The sequence below is a fragment of the Anolis sagrei genome, chromosome 2 (genome assembly GCF_037176765.1).
Source record: "Anolis sagrei isolate rAnoSag1 chromosome 2, rAnoSag1.mat, whole genome shotgun sequence".
NCBI classification, from domain to species: Eukaryota; Metazoa; Chordata; class Lepidosauria; order Squamata; family Dactyloidae; genus Anolis; species Anolis sagrei.
This window is the reverse complement of record NC_090022.1, coordinates 179082747-179101766: the sequence shown is the minus strand read 5'-3', so window position 1 is coordinate 179101766 and position 19020 is coordinate 179082747. Positions and strand designations below refer to the sequence as shown.

Below are 19020 nucleotides of genomic sequence, written 5' to 3'. Positions count from 1 at the left end.
CAGGAAAACAATTCTACCATCAGAAATTCCTGATGGCAAGAACTGCTCAGCAGTGGGATATGCTTCTGACTCAGAGTGTGGTGAGCAGGGTCACAAACAGCAGTCTCCCTCTCTCGAGGTTTTTAAACAGAGGCTCGAAGGTTATCTGTTGGGGATGCTTCAATTATGTGTTCCTCCATGGACTGGATTGCCTTTGGGATCCCTTCCAACTCTTTAAAATTCTATTACTTTAGATTTTCTGTGTTACTATGCAATGTGTGACAAGTACATATGCACAGGATTACATTTATACAGCAACCCTACTCAACATCCCACACGTGTGTACTCAAAACATCATACTATTGTTCAGGGGGATTATTCCAATGTGCAAGGATGCATAAATTACCCTCTTACGGGTACTTAACTTGCCCTCTTCTAAATTGTAGCAACTTCTCTTTGGCTTTTGGTGTCTAAGTTCCACTTCTGGAACAGAAGCCAAAATCAGCCATGCTGTCCTGCAGGTGGAAGATTTTGCTGTGTTTCTGAGTGATGGTCACTCGTTGGCCTGATCGGTGTAATGTGTCAAATTTGGTGTCAATTCGCCCAGTGGTTTTTGAATTATGTTAATCCCACAAATGAACATTACACTTTTATTTATATAGATGTATATGTGTGTGTGTATGTGTGTGTATAGTTATATTAGCTAAGTGTGTAGGCTACAAAGGATAAATGTAATAAATATATATGCCTTTTGTTATTACATTGGCTACAAAGCTACAAAGGATAAATGAAATAAATTATGTGTATATATACATATATATACACACACACATATATATACACACACACCTTTTATTATCAAATTGCCTAAGAGTAGGCTACAAAGGATAAATGTAATAAATGAATATATATAGAGGGGATGAGAGTGTAGATTACAAAGGATAATGTAACAAATGAATGTGTGTGTGTGTATATGTTTTGTGTATGTATATATTTGCATATATATATGTGTGTGTGTGTTTGTGTATGTATATGTCTGTGTGTATACGTGTGTATATATTTCTGTATTTCTATGTATATTGTGTATATGTGTGTGTGCTTGTGTATATGCAGATATGTGTGTATGTATTTGTTGTTCATTCCTTCAGTCGTTTCCAGCTCTTCGTGACCTCATGGAGCAGCCCACGCCAGAGCTCCCTGTCGGCTGTCACCACCCCCAGCTCCTTCAAAGTCAGTCCAGTCACTTCAAGGATGCCATCCATCCATCTTGCCCTTGGTCGGCCCCTCTTCCTTTTGCCTTCCACTTTCCCCAGCATCATTGTCTTCTCTAGGCTTTGCTGTCTCCTCATGATGTGTGTATGTATACATATATGTATATGTGTGTAGGTGAATATGCGTGTGTTTATGTGTATACCTGTGTGTGCTTGCGTATATATATGTGTGTGTGTATGTATGTATGTGTGCATGTGTATATGTATATGAATGTATGTGTATATGTATATTGTGTATATGTGTGTGCTTGTGTATATGCAGATATGTGTGTATATGAGTATGTATGTGTATATGTAAATGTGTGTATATGTATATTTGTGTATGCTTCGCATATATATATGTTTGTGTCTGTACGTATGTGTGCATGGGTATATGTATATGAATGTGTATATGTATATATGGTTTGTTTTGGGGGGTTTAAAAGTCCATTCTTCTAGTTTGTTTGTTGGTTTGTTTTTTTGCAGTGAAGCAAAGCTTTTTAGTGACCAATAAGGCTTTCAATTTTGCTGAATATAATGTTTGCCTTTTGGTTATTGCAGTGAGAATCATCACCTTCACCTATTTCTAAAATCCCAGTAACCAAAAGTGAGGACAAAATTAAATACCTCACTCATATTGCTTCATATACATTTATAGCAGGCCTGGGCCAACTTCGGCCCTCCCCTCAAGTGTCCCGGACCTCAATTCCTTCTTCTAGTTTTTTTGGTCACTCATTGGGTTGATAGGCATATTCCGTCCAAATTTGGTGTCAATTCGTCCAGTGGTTTTTGAGTTATGTTAATCCCACAAACAAACATAACATTTTTATTTATATAGATGTATGTGTGTGTATATGTATAGAAGCCCCCGGTGGCACAGTGGGTTAAAGCACTGAGCTGCTGAGCTTGTTGATCGAAAGGTCGCAGGTTCGATTCCGGGGAGCGGCGTGAGCTTCCGCTGTCAGCCCTAGCTTCTGCCAACCTAGTTCGAAAACATGCAAATGTGAGTAGATCAATAGGTACCGCTCCGGCGGGAAGGTAAGGGCGCTCCATGCAGTCATGCCGGCCACATGACCTTGGAGGTGTCTACGGACAATGCTGGCTCTTCGGCTGAGAAATGGAGATGAGCACCACACCCCAGAGTCAGACATGACTGGACTTAATATCGGGACTATCTTTACCTTTATATATGTATATGTGTATATATATGTGTGTGTGTGTATATGTGTGTGTGCATATATGTATGTGTGTGTATATCTTTGTTACCACATTGGCTAAGACTGGGCTACCAAGGGTGAATGCCTGGCTTCCTAAGCCATCCTCCTCAAGAGCCCCCTCAGCCTTCTTCGGGAGAAGGGCGGGAAGGCGCTGCCTGTCTTGGGTGGGACTCCATTTCCCGTCGTTCCCCGCGGCATGCCCCGCTGCTGCTCCTGCTGCCGCCGCTCCCGCTGCATGCTGGGAGTGGGAGTCCCGGGTGGGGTGTGGGGAGCCGAGAAAGATGTCCGAGGTGCGTCTGCCCCCGGTGCGGGCGCTGGAGGACTTCCTGCTGGGCTCCAGCCGCCTGGCCTTCCCGGACGTCCGCGACGGGCAGCGCTGGCACAACCGCGTGGTCAACAACCTCCTCTACTACCAGAGCAACTACCTCCTGGCGCTGGGCGCGGGGCTGGCGCTGGGCGGGTGAGTGAACCAGGCCAGGCTTAGTGCCACGCAGGCAGCGGGGGCGCGGCCCGGCTCTGTAGCCCACAGGCACCGAGCCCGCCTCGCCTGGGAAGCTAAGCAGGGTCCGCCCCGGCTGGCCTTTGGGTGGGAGGGAGGATGGGAGGGAGGCCGGCTAACAAGTCCATTTTCCAGTAGCCTTTGGACCTCTAGAGATTGTTTGGACTCATTTCCCAGAAGTCTCACCGATACATCCGTTTCTCAGGGATTCTGGGAACTGAAGTGCAAAACCCTTGCCATGGTGTTTTAATAAGATAGACCTAACTAGGAAGGAATGGAACCCTTGCTACTGGAAAAGGGTTTGGAAACATCCAGGATTTCAGATGGCAAGAAATCTGGGGGAAATCTGAATCCCTTGACTGGGCTTCACACCAAAGAAGGAATGGTATAGAATAATAATAATAATAATAATAATAATAATAAAGATTGAACTGCAAAGGCTCTGGCACAAGACAGTCTAAGTTGGCACACTGGGTGCAGTGCCTAAAGACCTTGGCCTGCACTTAAACACAATTGGCACTGACAAAATTACCATCTGTCAGCTGCAAAAGGCCACGTTACTGGGTTCTGCACGCATTATTCTCCGATACATCACACAGTCCTAGACACTTGGGAAGTGTCTGACGCGGGATCCAATACAACAGCCAACAGAGTGTCTGCTGTGGACTTACCTTGTTGTGTTTCAAATAATAATAATAATAATAATAATAATAATACACTCAGTCCTAGACACTTCGGAAGCGTTTGACTTGTGATTTTGTGATGCGAAATCCAGCATATAAATCTCATTTGCTGTGACACACTGTGTTTTTGTGTCAGTAAAATAATAATAATAATAATAATTCATCACACAGTCCTAGACGCTTGGGAAGTGTTTGACTTGTGATTTTGTGAAATGAAATCCAGCATATATATCTTGTTTGCTGTGACATACTGTGTTTTTGTGTCAGTAAAATAATAATAATAGTAATAATAATAATAAATCACACAGTTCTAGATGCTTGGGAAGTGTTCGACTTGTGATTTTGTGATACAAATTCCAGCATATATATCTCGTTTGCTGTGACATATTGTGCTTTTGTATCAGTAAAGTAATAATAATACTAATAAATCACACAGTCCTAGATGCTGGGAAGTGTTCGACTTGTGATTTTGTGATGCAAAATCCAGCATATAAATCTCATTTGCTGTGACATATTGTGTTTTTGTGTCAGTAAAATAATAATAATAATAATAATAATAATAATAATAATAATAATTCATCACACAGTCCTAGACGCTTGGGAAGTGTTCGACTTGTGATTTTGTGAAATGAAATCCAGCATATATATCTTGTTTACTGTGACATACTGTGTTTTTGTGTCAGTAAAATAATAATAATAATACATCACACAGTCCTAGACGCTTGGGAAGTGTTCGACTTGTGATTTTGTGATACAAATTCCAGCATATATATCTCGTTTGCTGTGACATACCGTGTTTTTGTATCAATAAAGTAATAATAATAATAATAATAATAACAACAACAACTTTATAATAATAACAACTGCCCTATCTCCACTAGCGGTTTCCACATATGCAAAATAATACAAAAACATACAATATAAAACAAAAACATAGGCATAAACTCTTAACACAACATATATATTAAAATCAATTAACAACCAGTTCCGCTCTCTTCTTCATGCAAGGTAAGCTGGCATATTTCAATAAGGGGAACAGGCTGGGCCAAGGCTAGTGCAAGGAGATGGGGAAAAATGGGGCTGGCTGAATGCTACAGTACAAGGATCGGTCTCAGCAATGGCCTTACTAGGGACCAGGGCCACTCAATTCTAGGGCCAAATAAAGGACTATAAAAAAGGTCTAGTCCAGAACAAAAGGTGCCCTCAGATGACAGGGAACTGGGGAATGGATGGGGTACAAGGCCAAGTCCTAACAATTGGACCAAGGGCTTGAGACTTGAGACTAGTCATTATTGAAGACCTGAAGAAACCACCAAGTCTTCAAGTTCTTACGGAAGGAGGTGAGGGATGGGGCCAGCCTTATCTCTTTGGGGAGAGCATTCCAGAGGCAGGGGGTCACCACTGAGATGACCCTCTTCCTCGTCCCCACCAACCGGGCTTGAGACCGTGGTGATGGCGAGAGGAGGGCCTCCCCAGTGGATCTTAGTGTCCTCGCTGGTTCATAGAGGGAGATGTAATTGCGGAGATAGGTGGGGCCCGAACCAGCTTTATAGGTCATCACCTACACCAGGGGTCCTCAAACTTTTTAAACCGGGGGCCAGTTCACTGTCCCTCAGACCGTTGGAGGGCCGGATTATAGTTTTTTTTAAAAAAAAATCAATAAAAAAACTCCTATGCACATTGCACATATCTTATTTTGCTGTGTGGAATGGCCCTTAGAGGGGGTTCTTTCTAGCCCTCTTTAGGCAGTAATTCCAGGAGCAGAGAATGGGAAATCTTCCTATTTCTAGTCTGAACAAAATCTGGCTACCAATATTAAAAAAAACTCTAAAATTATAACTGTAAATAAAGAACAACACTCAAACACAGGGGAACTCCAGACAAGAAACAATCAGGGCCAGCCAATCACCTCCCAACAAAGGATTCTCCCTAAAAACTGTCAGACTATGAAATGGTATTCAAGCTGGCCAATTGAAACATTCATACCTACCTCCAACAGCCAAGAGTTCTTTCTCCCACCCTGGATCTTCCACAATTTTCCTAGTTAAAGGTTTTCCTCTGACATGAAGTCCAATCCTATCTGACTCGGGTCTGGTGCTCATCTGCATTTCTAAGTCGAAGAGCTGGCGTTGTCCGTAGACACCTCCAAGGTCATGTGGCCGGCATGACTGCATGGAGCGCCGGAGCAGCCTCTCTTGGCTGGCTCACGCTGCCCATCGCGCCCATTGGGTAGCGTGAGCCTGCCAAGGGAGGAGCAGCACCGCGCGGCCTACTTGCGCGTAAAGCACCTTGTGAGGTGCTTTACGTGCGAGTAGGCCACGCGGAGCAGCTGTCCTTGGCTGGCTGATTTGGAAGCTTTTAAACAGAGGCTGGATGGCCATCTGTCAGGGGTGCTTTGAATGTGATTTTCCCTGCTTCTTGGCAGGAAGTTGGACTGGATGGCCCATGAAGTCTTTTCCAACTCTATGATTCTATGATTCCATAGAAATTGTCAAGCTGGAATGTCTTCTTCTGCATGACTTGTCTTTTTTAGCAGCCAGCCATCCTAAACCTGGCAGACCACAGATCAGAACATGACATTTTGATCACCGCCTCTTTCCGGATAAAGAAAAGCATCACCCTGTCACATTTCTATGCCAAATGACTCATGCAGATTTAGGAGCAGTCCCACTGAAGGTAGCAATCCAAATGGGCTAGATCCAGCTAGGATTAATCAGGTTTTTCAGGGCTCATTCCTGGAAGTGGTATTATTTTTATTTGGACGCCAGAGTTCAGCCTGAGGTCATTTCTAAGGTTTTCTATTTATTTATTCTCAGGTTGCTGTGAATTCTCAGCAGCATGTCAAGGCAAGCTTCTTAAGTGGGTGCTTGGCACACGATTGCATTTCCCTGTTGAGCGAAAATGTATTTTAGGAGCCTTGTTAAAGATATAGAAAGACCACAGATTTCAGTCCCATTTATCCTGCGACACTTTGCTACCTGAATGTAGTGGTAAATTTTAAAGTGTAGGTTATCACAGGGAGTCCGAAGTATAAATGGATATGTTGCTTCGAAATAATTTATGGTTGTTCTCATTGCTGATGGGAGCTGTTTTCCCCCCTCTAAAGCCCATTCAAGACCAAGACATCTGCAAACAATAATAATAATAATAATAATAATAATAATAATCTTTATTTATACCCCGCCACCATCTCCCCCAACGGGGACTCGGAGTGGCTTACATAGGGCCAAGCCCGAACAACAAATTACAATACAAAAATACAAATTACAGTAAAATAAACAACATAACAATGAAGTATAAAACATCAAAGCATATAAACAATATACACAAAACATAGAAACACTTGGGATTACAAAAGAGAAAGGCCATAGCAGTTATTGCAGTGCTAAGGAAATTATTTCTCTTTCAACTTATTGTGAAGATTTGGTCTTAGCAGAGAGAGTACAAGGAAATCTGGGGCTCAAGGAGGCAGATGATGGTGTAAGCCCCTGGATCTACTATACCAGCGGTGTCAAAATCATTTTAATTGAAAGCCATGCCAGCTTATGGATGCCCTCAAAGGGCCATTGAATCAGTGGATGGAGAATCTCTGGATATAGAGGGCCAACTATAATTATTTTACATAGTAATCAGTGCTCTAGTTTTTACTTTGTTTGGGTCCCCAGATGTTATTAAACAACAACATAACTTTTGATTATCTGCCATGCGGACTGAGGATAACGGGAATTGAACTATACCTCCGTAGCTGAGCCAGAAGGGCAAACTATTCCTCCCTTCCTATTTTCTTTTACTGTAAAGAGTATGACCCTCTACTGAATACACCCAAATTTGAATACTGGTGGGGTGGGGGGTGGGGATTGATTTTGTCATTTGGGAGTTGCTGGGATTTATCGTTAACCTACAGTCAAAGATCATTGTGAACCCCACCAATGGTTGTAGTTACTGGGATTTATAGTTCACCTACAATCAAAAAGCATTCTGAACCCCACAAACAACAGAATTGGGGCAAACTTCCCACACAGAACCCCCATACTTATGGCCATCCAGTCCAACTCCCTTCACCAGGGCAAGAAAACGTAATCAAAGCCCTCTTGACAAAGAGCCATCCAACCATAGATATAGATAGATAGATAGATAGATAGATAGATAGATATGATTCTCTCTCTCTCTCTTTCACACACACACACACAGATATAGTATCATAGATTTGAAAGGGACCCCTAAAGAAGGACAATTATATGTTGCATGTTCCAGGGTAGGCAAACCAGACAATCTCCACGTCAACACTGACAAAGAAACAGCATGAAATACTGTTTACCCACAAGCAGAAAGACATTACATATATTAGAAACCAGCACTTTCTCATTACTTTATTTTCCAGATCACCAGACTGGGCCACAGCAATGCATGGCAGGGGACGGCTAGTATATATATCTGTTCAGCCTCTATTACCCTGACCACAAACCGCACTCACAAAGAACTGAGGGCTTCCAGACCACAATGTGTGGCTACCCTGTGGAAATGCATTAGCAGCGACACTGTGCTTTTTAGAAATCAATAGTGCCATGCTATGCCTCTTTGCTCGGAAGCAAATCCATCAGTGGCGGAGCCTGGTAATTTTAGACTCTGGACATAATGGTAGGCCATTTTAGAAGTCCATTACTTCACTGAGTTCAAATAATATTGTGGATTGGAGGCTTATACTTTACATGGCACACCCTGCAATATGCTACAAATTGAAAAGCAGAGCACCTATACCCAGACAATATCAGATTAAAAATGGCAAAAGTTATTAATGAGGGACAACAAGGAAGATAGGAAAGGCTGCTTCAGTTTGCTTTTGCTTAGTTTACTGGGAAGGGCAAGTCTGCCTCCTTTATACTCTTTCCTTTTTCTAATGGAAAGCAAACAACTTTTTGACTTTGAACTCAGTTTGTGGCAATTGAAGTAAGTTCAGAACAAAGGGAAAAATGGGAGGAGAAAGAAATTGGGATGTTTTTAAAAAAGCTGGATGACAGGCAATGAATCAGAACTATCCCTTCCAAATTAGGTCAGTTGGAGAGTATGAGATAAGAATAAATATTTCGTCACTCACTTTAAAATGGGAGGGAGTCCCTGCCTTGTATGCATGTTTATGGGAGTGAACCCGGTTTAATAGTATACTGGTTTAATAGTATACTGCTGTCTACTTGGTGAAAACACTGGTTCATATAGCCCTGACTGGCAACAACAACAGGGGCCTTTCCTATCCCTCCTTGCAGATAGGAACCTGTGCCTCTGCTGGGTCAATTATTTTGTCTCTTTAGCCCAGGTACATCTACACTGGAGAATTAATGCAGTTTGACACCTCTTTCACTGCTGTGGCTCAATTCTATGGCATCCTGGGAGTTGTAGTTTGATGAGGTACCAGCATTTTTTGACAGAGAAGGCTAAATACTTTGTAAAAACTACAACTCCCACACTTCCATAGCATTCAGTCAATGTCTGACATGGCATTAAGAAGCAGTTCTTACCCTGCTTAGACCCTAAAATCAGATAAGATTGGGTTTGTTCAGGATGTACTCGTAGCTCACATAGGAATGCACCATGAGTAATGCTTCTGATAATTTAAGGATGGTCTTGTAAAGCAGATTTGGAATGATAGGGGTTGTAGTTCGACTCCCAGCTGTCAGCACTGGGTTAAGCTGGAAAGGGAGTTTTGGGTTGTTTGCTGATTCAACCGCCAAATTACAGGTGTGTTGAACTCTTAACTCTCATCAGTCTACGGCAGATAGGTAATAATAATAATAATAATAATAATAATAATAATAATACAGAAAAGGATAATGGGAATTGGGAACCAGGATAATGGAGTGATGATTCATAATTGGTTTTTAGGATGTCCATTGTAATGCTTAGTTATGTTTTAGTTTTTGTGTCTTAATGGATTGTTTTTATTATTTTTTATTCTGATGCTTAATTCCTTGTTGTAAGTTTTCTATCGTTACTCTTCTTTATTCCGTTTTATTTGATGTGTTTGTACCTATTTTGAGGCATTGAATGTTTGCCTTTTTATGTGTAAACCTCCCTGAGGGGAGATAGGGTAGTCTAGAAATTATTATTGTTATTGTTATTATTATTATTATTATTATTATTATGTTACTGACACAAAAACACAGTATGACACAGCAAATGAGATATATATGTTGGATTTCATATCATAAAATCACAATTTGAACACTTCCCAAGTGTTTAGGACTGCGTGATATATTTTCGAATGATGCGCACAGATCCAAGTAAGGTAGCCTTTTGCATCATCATCATTAGAATGCTAATCTGGAAACCAGGGTTCAATTCCTTGCTCAGCCATGGAAACCTACTAGTCAACTTTGGGCAAGTCACACATTCTCAGCCCCAGAAAACTTGGTAATCAATTCAGTATAGGTTTGGCATAAATTGGAAACAATTTGAAGTCACACAGCAACAGCAATGAGAGTTGCAGTACCTCATCTTCTGGGGGGACCAAATTTATTTTACAGCTTGTGCATTATGAGAAGCAGGATTTGTATCCCTTGCAGGGACTTTTGCTGCTTTGGAAAGATACAATGAAATGGGTCTGGTTTGATTAACCCACACAGTCTAACTGTACCTCTGCAAGGAAAAGAGTTCTCTCTATTGCTGTGATGTTGTACGTGCTTCCTTTGGTTAGCTGGCTTTTTTGGAACTGGAGATCTAATTTTAAATGACATAAAAATGTTATGTTGTGATACATTTTCACAGGAACAAGGAATATACAAGGAATATAAGAAGGCGAAGTGTGTCTTTTTTTCTGAATAAGCTGCTTTTGCACAAAAATCTGTACAGCCATTTGTTCAAAACCTTGCAGCTTTTAAAGATGCATACCTGTTGTTGTTGTTGTTTTCTTTATTTTTTGCCCGCCTTTTCCCCATAGAGACTCAAAGTGGCTAACAGTAACATAAGACAAAGTAGGAAATACACATACATATGGATACAAACAATTAAAAATAATTAAATATTTGTGTCATGGATACAAAGTTTCAAATACAATTAAAATTAGATTTAAAAGCAAAATATCCCCCCAGCCCACAATCCCAACGGTTAACCCTTGCATCTTATTTGTCTGAAATTTGATATGTGTAATCTCCCTTATAAAACTTCTTTACTAGTAAATGTCATTAATTTCTGTCACAGAAAAAAACACCTCTTTGTATATTTCTCATTGCAATCAGCGGGACATGCTATGGATAATGCTATGGAGGCATTATCTGGATTGTTTGAAATATTTCCATTTATATAGATGTGATCTCTTTATATGATAGCTTATCTGTTTGGCTATAACAAGAAATTATTGCATGCCTTTAGACAGGACTGAACATGGATTTTTTCACCCTCCTCATCTCTTTGCAGATATTTTTGCCCTGGGCTGACGCTGTTGAGTGGCACACTTGTCACGCTGATCTTCGTGGGCTTCGTTTGGGCAGCTGAAAACAAGGCTCCTCTCCGACGCTTCCGGAGGAATTACCCTGGCACTTGCTTCTTTGCCGTCCTTGGCTTGGCATACTTCCTGGTGTCTCTCTTGGAAGGCTCTGCCACCTTCTTGGTTTTCATCGCTCTACCCATCATGCGTGAGTTCGTGAACGGGAGCTGGGTTGTTGGGAGAAGGGTATGGCAATTGGTAGAATGCTTTCTCCTTCAATTTACAAGGTGATTGCAGAGATTTTGTACACTTAGTAGTCGGCTTTTACAGATAAAACCCCCAGGCTAAGATTTGGGTAAGTGACATGATGAGCTCCATGGGATGGCCATCTGTCTGAGGGTGCTTTAATTGTGTGTTCCTGTATGGTAGGTGTTGGACTGGATGGCCCTGTGGTCTCATCCAACTATGACTGTAAGATACTGTGTATTTTACTGTAAATCCCTCAAACCTCTGGCAGTGTGCCCAATAACCAAGGCGTCTGAAGGTTGTACAGGCAGCCCCTGAGTTACAAACATCCAACTTACAAATTACTCACAGTTAAGAATGGGGGCCAGACAACAGGAAGTGAGAGCAATCTACCCCTAGGAAGGGAAATTTACTCCTGTAAGTGATATCATAGGGAAAAGGTGTCTCAACTGAAGCTTTCTCTCCAATCGTTGTTTCCACAATAAGCAAAAATGTTCAAAAACAATTGTCACAGGGACAGAAAGTGAGGGGACATCTTCTGAACAGGGGAACAGACAGCAAAAGAAACACCACAGGTTTTTCTATCCAAAGCTTATGTATGTATGTAGGTATGTATATATTTATTTATTTGCTATATTTGTATACTGCCCTTCTCAACCTTCAGGTGACTCAGGGCGGTTTACAGAGGCAATGATTCGATGCCCAAGAACATCATAAAACAATTAATACATAGTATAAAACCAAACAAAAGTAATAAAAACATAAGCCATTTACGTATCCTAATTAAAAACATTATCCATCTTGTTGTCCAGTCGTTCCAAGTTCCTATGTCTTTTACATTGCATTTTAATGAGTATTTATTGAATTATGTTTTATTACAGTGTTATGGTTTTATTGATGTTGACGTTTTATATTGTAATTGTGCTCTTGGTGGCATTGAATTTTGCCTTGTAAACCGCCCCAAGTCGCTGGAAGGCTGAGAGGGGCGGTATACAAATATACGAACTAACTAACTAACTAAATAAATAAATAAATTTTCAAACGCTTGCTTGAACAGCCAGGTCTTGACTCTTTTCCGGAATGTTAAGAAGGAGGGGGCCGATCTAATGTCCCTAGGAAGGGCGTTCCATAGCTGAGGGGCCACCATTGAGAAGGCCCTGTATCTCTTCCCCGCCAAACATATTTGTGACGCAGGCAGGATCGAGAGCAGGGCCTCCCCGGACGATTTTAAAGTCCTAGCAGGTTCATATGTAATAATAATAATAATAATAATAATAATAATAATAATAATAATTTATTTATACCCTGCTCCATCTCCCCCAGGGGGACTCGGTGTGGCTTACATGAGGCCACGCCCATCAATACAGTACACACCATATAACACAAAAACATAGTAGAACCAAAAAAACCCACATAAAATGCAAAACCAATATAATAAGCGACACAACAATATAAAATCAAACATTGAAAACACAGAAGATTTCACTGGGCAGGGCCAAATTCAAGGACAACATTTTAAAACACTGGGAGATAGGACAATGTAAATTATAAGGAGGAGTATCCGGGAACGAGGAAGGATTTAATTGCACAAACCATAAAATAAAGTGCTTCTAAGGACATTTTGTGCAGAGTTTGGTCAGGGAGTATCTTACATTCAATCACTGAAGGCACATTGGAATAACCAGGTTTTCATATTCCTCCTGAAGATTGCTAGCGTGGGGGCTTGTCTAATATGTATATGTATATGTGTGTGTGTGTGTGTGTGTATAAATAAACAAAAATGGCTGGAGTTACACTTATAAAATGTCCCTGTTCCAACTTACATACAAATTCATGCAAACCTATCTTTTTCGTAACTTGGGGGCTGCCTGTAATCCAGAACCATTTTCACAACCCCTAACCTTGGCCGGGGCTGATGGGAGGTGTGGTCTGAAACAACTGGCAAGTGCCAGGTAGCTTATATCTCTGACTCTGGGGGAATATCTCTACAGGAAGGTTTATTTTGAGTGGGGGTGGTTTTTACTCAGTTGCTGAAGAGCCACTCCAGGAAGCCTGTGGGATAATAAAGGCAAACTCTATCCCTGTTTATTTTCTGGAGAAGCAATCTGATCTCTCCTGGGGGAAATCCCTGCAGCGGTTTGGCTCTTCCAGGCCTAGTTATGAGAATATAAATTCTTCTGCAGGAAGGGAGATTGCTGGGGCAGAGGGATGTAATGGCTTTCTATCTCCACGGCGGTCTGTAAACCTCAGCTTCCCCCTCTGTCCCTCCCGCCCCCTTTGCAGTGATCCTCATCCACGCTTCTCTGCGTCTCCGCAACCTCAAGAACAAGATAGAGAACAAAATGGAGAGCATCGGACTCAAGCGAACACCCATGGGGCTGCTCCTGGAAGCTCTTGGGCAGGAACAAGAAGCTGGATCTTAGACCATCACCAGGGTTGCATTACCTACCATCTTTTCCTTCCTTCCAATGGACTGATGACTCTTTCGACCCCAGCTCCTTTGCTTTCCAATTTGCACAACTCTGTTGAAGAGCCTGGCTATGAGCTGATGCAAAAAGACAGTATTTTCTGGACTTGCAACTGGTGGGACTCGCCACCTCCAAGTAGTGATTGTTGAGGACCAATAGAAGAATGAAACAAACAGGGTTGACATCAAGTCAGTATTTCTAACCAATAATGTGTTTTAATTCTTGGGACTGTTTTTCCTGGTTGCACTAAGGGACTCATCACACTAGAGAAAAAATCAATTTAAAATCCAGTTTCTGCCTCCTGGAGAATTCTGGGGTTTGTAGTTTAGGGAGGAGCCGTTAACAGCCTCACTACAATCCCCAGAATTCTGCAGGAGGCAAAAACCAGATTTAAAGTGGATTTTTTCTCCAGTATGATGAAGTCTTTAGAGACATAAGATAGGGTGAGTATGAAGTAAGATCAATGAATTACAACTACATGTTTTTTTTCTAAATCCTGACTGTAAATATTACTCTGTTGAATTTTTAGATGTGTGATTGCAAAAAGAAGGAAATGGAATTGTAGAGAAAAATCAGCAGATGAAAAGGCGGCCTAGTTCTAGTTGTCCAAGGAAGCTTGTCTTGTAGAATAGTACTTCCTTGCATTTCTATTCCACTTTCCAGTACTTTATATGCAGTATTACTGTACTGCTTACAGAAACCTTATCATTTAGATTGTGTCTTGATTTCATATTGCAATGAAAGGCTTGACTTGGTTCAACCAACATAGTCGTGGTAGCGGTAAGACTTAAATGAGGGCTCCATTCTGTTATCTACCGTATATTCCGGGGTACTAGACGACTTATTAGGCATGTAAAACCTTATAAAATTTTATAAAAGTATGCCGGGTATAAAATTAAAATAATAATAAAATTACTTAATATGGCTGCCTTGGCCTCGGGCTCCCCTCCTCCTCCTCCTCCTCGGCTCATGGCGGCCTCCTGGGCAGGCTCCCTGTCCTTCCTCCCTTCCTGGTTGCCTTCCTTGCACAGGCCCAGGCCTCTCCTTTGTTGGCGGCCGGGCCCCCAAGCTGCTTCCTGTGCTGCTCAGGCCGCTCTCCTTCTTCTTGTCCATGCCTTGCGAGAAGTGCCTCTTCTCCCACAAGACAACGTTGTCTCACAGGAGTAGAGGCACTTCGCGCAAAGCCTGGACAGGAAGGAGAGCAGCCCGAGAAGCGCCTGGTTTGGGGAGTCGTCTTAAACGGCGAGTATATCCCAAACTCTCTATTTTGTTTGCTAAAATCGGGGGGTCATCTTATAGCCGTTCTGTACCCCGGAATATACGGAATATACGGTAATACAGTGTGTTCATGTTGTCATCTACAAAGCCCATGGTGTCTCCTGATTTTACAGAGAGGCATGGAACTAAGTCAGAACAAAGTAGATATGATATGAAGGTTGATATTGCAGGGTAGATAGTGATTTCTGAGACTTAAACTAAATCTTAGATTTTATGGAAAAGGCTAGTTGTGTTGGCAGTGGAGAAGAGAATCTCTAGAATCCAGGCAGTAGCCAACGGACATGGCAGATTGTACATTCCATTTCTGAAGAAGAAAACATATTTTGTTATTACCCTTAGGGGACCATTCCAGAGTCAAATCAGACAAAGTTTGAAATGTTAACTTTCACTCCATCACCCATTATCAAACCAGTCTAGTGAGGCAATTAGTGGATACTATTTCAAGGAGATGACAAAAACATTCATGCTTTTAATCTGTGGTCTCTAGGGGCCCTTCCAGACCAGCCATATAACCCAGAATATCAAGGTGGAAAATCCCACAATATCTGCTTTGATCTGAGTCCACATTGCCATATATTCCAGCTCAAAGCAGATAATGTAGGAATTTATTCAGCTATGTGGAAGGGACCTAGGGTGGTAAATTGGTTCTTAATTCATTTCAGCACCCTGGATAGCTCCTTTAAGTCTAGACAATGGATTCACCAACCCCCTGACATGGGAGGCCCTATTGCAGTGGTTCTCAACCTTCGTCCCCGTCCCCCCCAGGTGTTTTGACCTACAACTCCCTGAAATCCCAGCCAGTTTACTAGCTGTTAGGATTTCTGGAAGTTGAAGGCCAAATCATCTGTGGACCCACAGGTTGAGAACCACTAGAATAGAGCATAGTGATAAGTAGCATATGGAATGAGATGTTAGCTAAATCAGGAGTAGGGAACCCACTGAGGCCCCTTCTACACTGCCATATAATCCCTGTTATCAAAGCAGATAATCCACATTATCTGCTTTGAACTGGATTATATGAGTCTACACTGTCATATAATACAGTTCGAAGTAGATAATCTGGATTATATATGGCACTGTAGAAGGGGCCCCAGACATTTTGGATTTCAATTCCCAGAAGTTCCAGCCAGAAAGGTAAGGGTAAGGAATGGTGGGAGTTATCATCTAATTGTGATAGGACTTTTTTTGTAATGATGCTGCTAGAAGCATTGCCAAGAAACACAACTGTCCAAGGAATTTCAATGTCATGCCTGTCCAGTTTTATGTACGAGTTGTTTGTTTTTAAAAAAAGAAATATGTGGTTGACAAAGGACTTGAAAGTTTATTTCTAGTTTATTTTTAAATTGTGTTAGAGAAAAATAGTCCCCTTTGTACCCCTTAGTTTGTGAGGTGTAGGATGCAAAATTGCAATTGTTCATGGTTGACTTTACACAGGAACTATTAATTCCTATGGGTAAGCCTTCCTTGAAGAACCATAAATTCAGAGTAATTCAATCTCCTTCAGCCAATACGATGCATAATTTGTTTACCTGTAGGATCCCAAAGCTTCACCATCAGATCCAAGGCTTGCCTGATTGTGGGGTTTCCCAGCCTTCTCTAACCTTATGCTTCTCTTGATGGTTTGGCTCTTGGTTCACATTAACCCCAGGCACTGTGGCTCTGCATGTTTTGATAGCAGGCAAGTTATTATTATATGGGAGAGATTTATATGGTTCTATAAAATGTTCAACCAATTATTCCCCTTTATTACTTGTTGCCCTCCTGCTAGGGTAGCAGAAATGTTGTAGCACATGTGACTCCCATTTCCTGCAGTGCTGGCAAGCTAAGTCACTTGCAATAGCTTTAGGAAGGAATATATTGAGGTGAAGAAGAATGTTGGATGAATCCCCAAAAACTTAGCTTAATAGAGAGGCCCCGGAAGCTACACTGACCATTTTCCTCAGGAGTAAACATGGGAGAAGGGAGAATTTGCCCTCTCTGTGACTTCAGAGATAATTTCCACTCATTTCAGTTTCATGTTGCATCAGAGGTGGCTCAACATCCTTTTCCTCCTGAGGTTAGTGATCATCCGTAGGGATACCAAGGTGTTTGTTTATAAAGCTATTGTTCTCCCAACCCTGCTATACGCCTGTGAGACATGGACAGTCTACAGATGTCACATGAAACTCCTGGAACGATTCCATCAGCGCTGCCTCCGGAAAATCCTGCAAATCTCTTGGGAAGACAAGCGGACAAATGTCAGCGTGCTGGAAGAAGCAAAGACCACCAGCATTGAAGCAATGATCCTCTGCCATCCACTGGACCGGCCATGTTGTCTGGATGCCCGACCACCGTCTCCCAAAGCAGTTGCTCTACTCCGAACTTAAGAAGGGAAAACAGAATGTTGGAGGACAGGAAAAGAGATTTAAAGATGGGCTCAAAGCCAACCTTATAAACTCTGATATAGACATTGAGAACTGGGAAGCCCTGGCCCTTTAGCGCTCCAGCTGGAGGTCAGCTGTGACCAGCAGTGCTGCAGAATTTGAAGAGGCACGAATGCATAATAATAATGGGAAACTGCAGTGTTTGGAAGTATTTACTTTTTCTCACATACTTTCTTTGCCACTGGGCACAATTGATCTCTAAATGTTGCTCGCTGTATCTCTCAACTGTGCCAACCTTGAGAGTTGACACCTGGCCCATCTGGAGAACCACTCTCATCCCTATTTAATAAACTCATACAAGAGAACGTTGAGATAGAGAACTCCCAATTTTTATGCCAGCCTTTATGCCATACACATTCTCTTCCAAGGAACATGTACCACCTTTGTTTTTTAACATCCCTTTATTTGCAGCTCACCAAAAATGCTGCTTCCTAGCCATTTGTTACAAGCTTGACCAGATGACAAAGTGATTCATGGCCGTGGACCTTTTATAGAACAGCGTTAACTTCTGTGAAGATGTCAATAGTGTTTTATACACAAAAGCATTTTTTCTGTTGGTTGCTGTGAGTTTTCCAGGCTGTATGGCCATGTTCCAGAAGCATTCTCTCCTACGTTTCACCCACATCTATGACAGGCATCCTCAGAGGTAGTGAGGTTGCCTGCCATAGATGTGGGTGAAACGTCAGGAAAGAATGCTTCTGGAATATAGCCATACAGCCTGGAAAATTCACAGCAACCAAGAGATTCCAGCCATGAAAGCCAACAACACATTTTTTCTATCACTTACAATGTCTCTTTAAATGGCTGTTATTCTTAAAATGCCTTCTCATTGCATAATAATAATGGGAAACTGCAGTGTTTGGAAGTATTTACTTTTTCTCACATACTTTCTTTGCCACTGGGCACAATTGGTCTACTAAACTTTGCTCGCTGTATCTCTCAACTGTGCCAACCTTGAGGGTTGACACCTGGGTTATATAGATGGATGTCGACCGAAAATCGCTATACTTGGCGTAATATGAAGTATTTTTCTTTAATGGCAGGATGCCACCTGGTGTTGCATTCATCAACAGAGGAACGTGCATCTATGACACCCAACCCTTCTGGCGGCAATCTAAAGGCACAAGTGCACCATTAAATACTTAAGAGGCTGTCATTTTAAATATATTTATCATAATTACTGGGACGTACCTCCAGCTAAACTTGGCACGGATGTGGGTGCTAAATTTTTGGAAATGTCTGCCAGTTCTTGTATTCAAAATAACTTAAAGAGTGATGTTTGAAATATGGCTGCTGTGGCCCTTCATAGCATTAGATGCGATTATGTTTCCGTGCACATTTGCCATTGCATCATTCGTCTACTCTTCTTTAGAAATCCTAGATTGTCACCTGAAATTCCCTATGTAAAATTGATAAAGAGGCCTGTATTTAGAACTTTGTTTAGCATGGACATTAGGAAGGACTTCCTGACTGCAAGAGCTGTTCAGCAGTGGAACTCTCTGCTCCGGAATGTGGTGGAGGGTCCTTCTTTGAAGGCTTTTAAACAGAGGCTGGATGGCC

General features: G+C 41.8%; 1 protein-coding gene across 1 annotated transcript; it reads left to right on the top strand.

Moving 5' to 3' along the window:
- The first annotated feature begins 2680 nt into the window (after positions 1–2680).
- On the top strand, positions 2681–16349 carry PRAF2 (PRA1 domain family member 2). The gene is made up of 3 exons (XM_060763128.2): positions 2681–2906; positions 11036–11253; positions 13575–16349. Exons 1-3 carry the CDS (start codon positions 2728–2730, stop codon positions 13712–13714), a joined length of 537 nt encoding a protein of 178 aa, XP_060619111.1. The 5' UTR covers positions 2681–2727; the 3' UTR covers positions 13715–16349.
- Positions 16350–19020: the final 2671 nt, after the last annotated feature.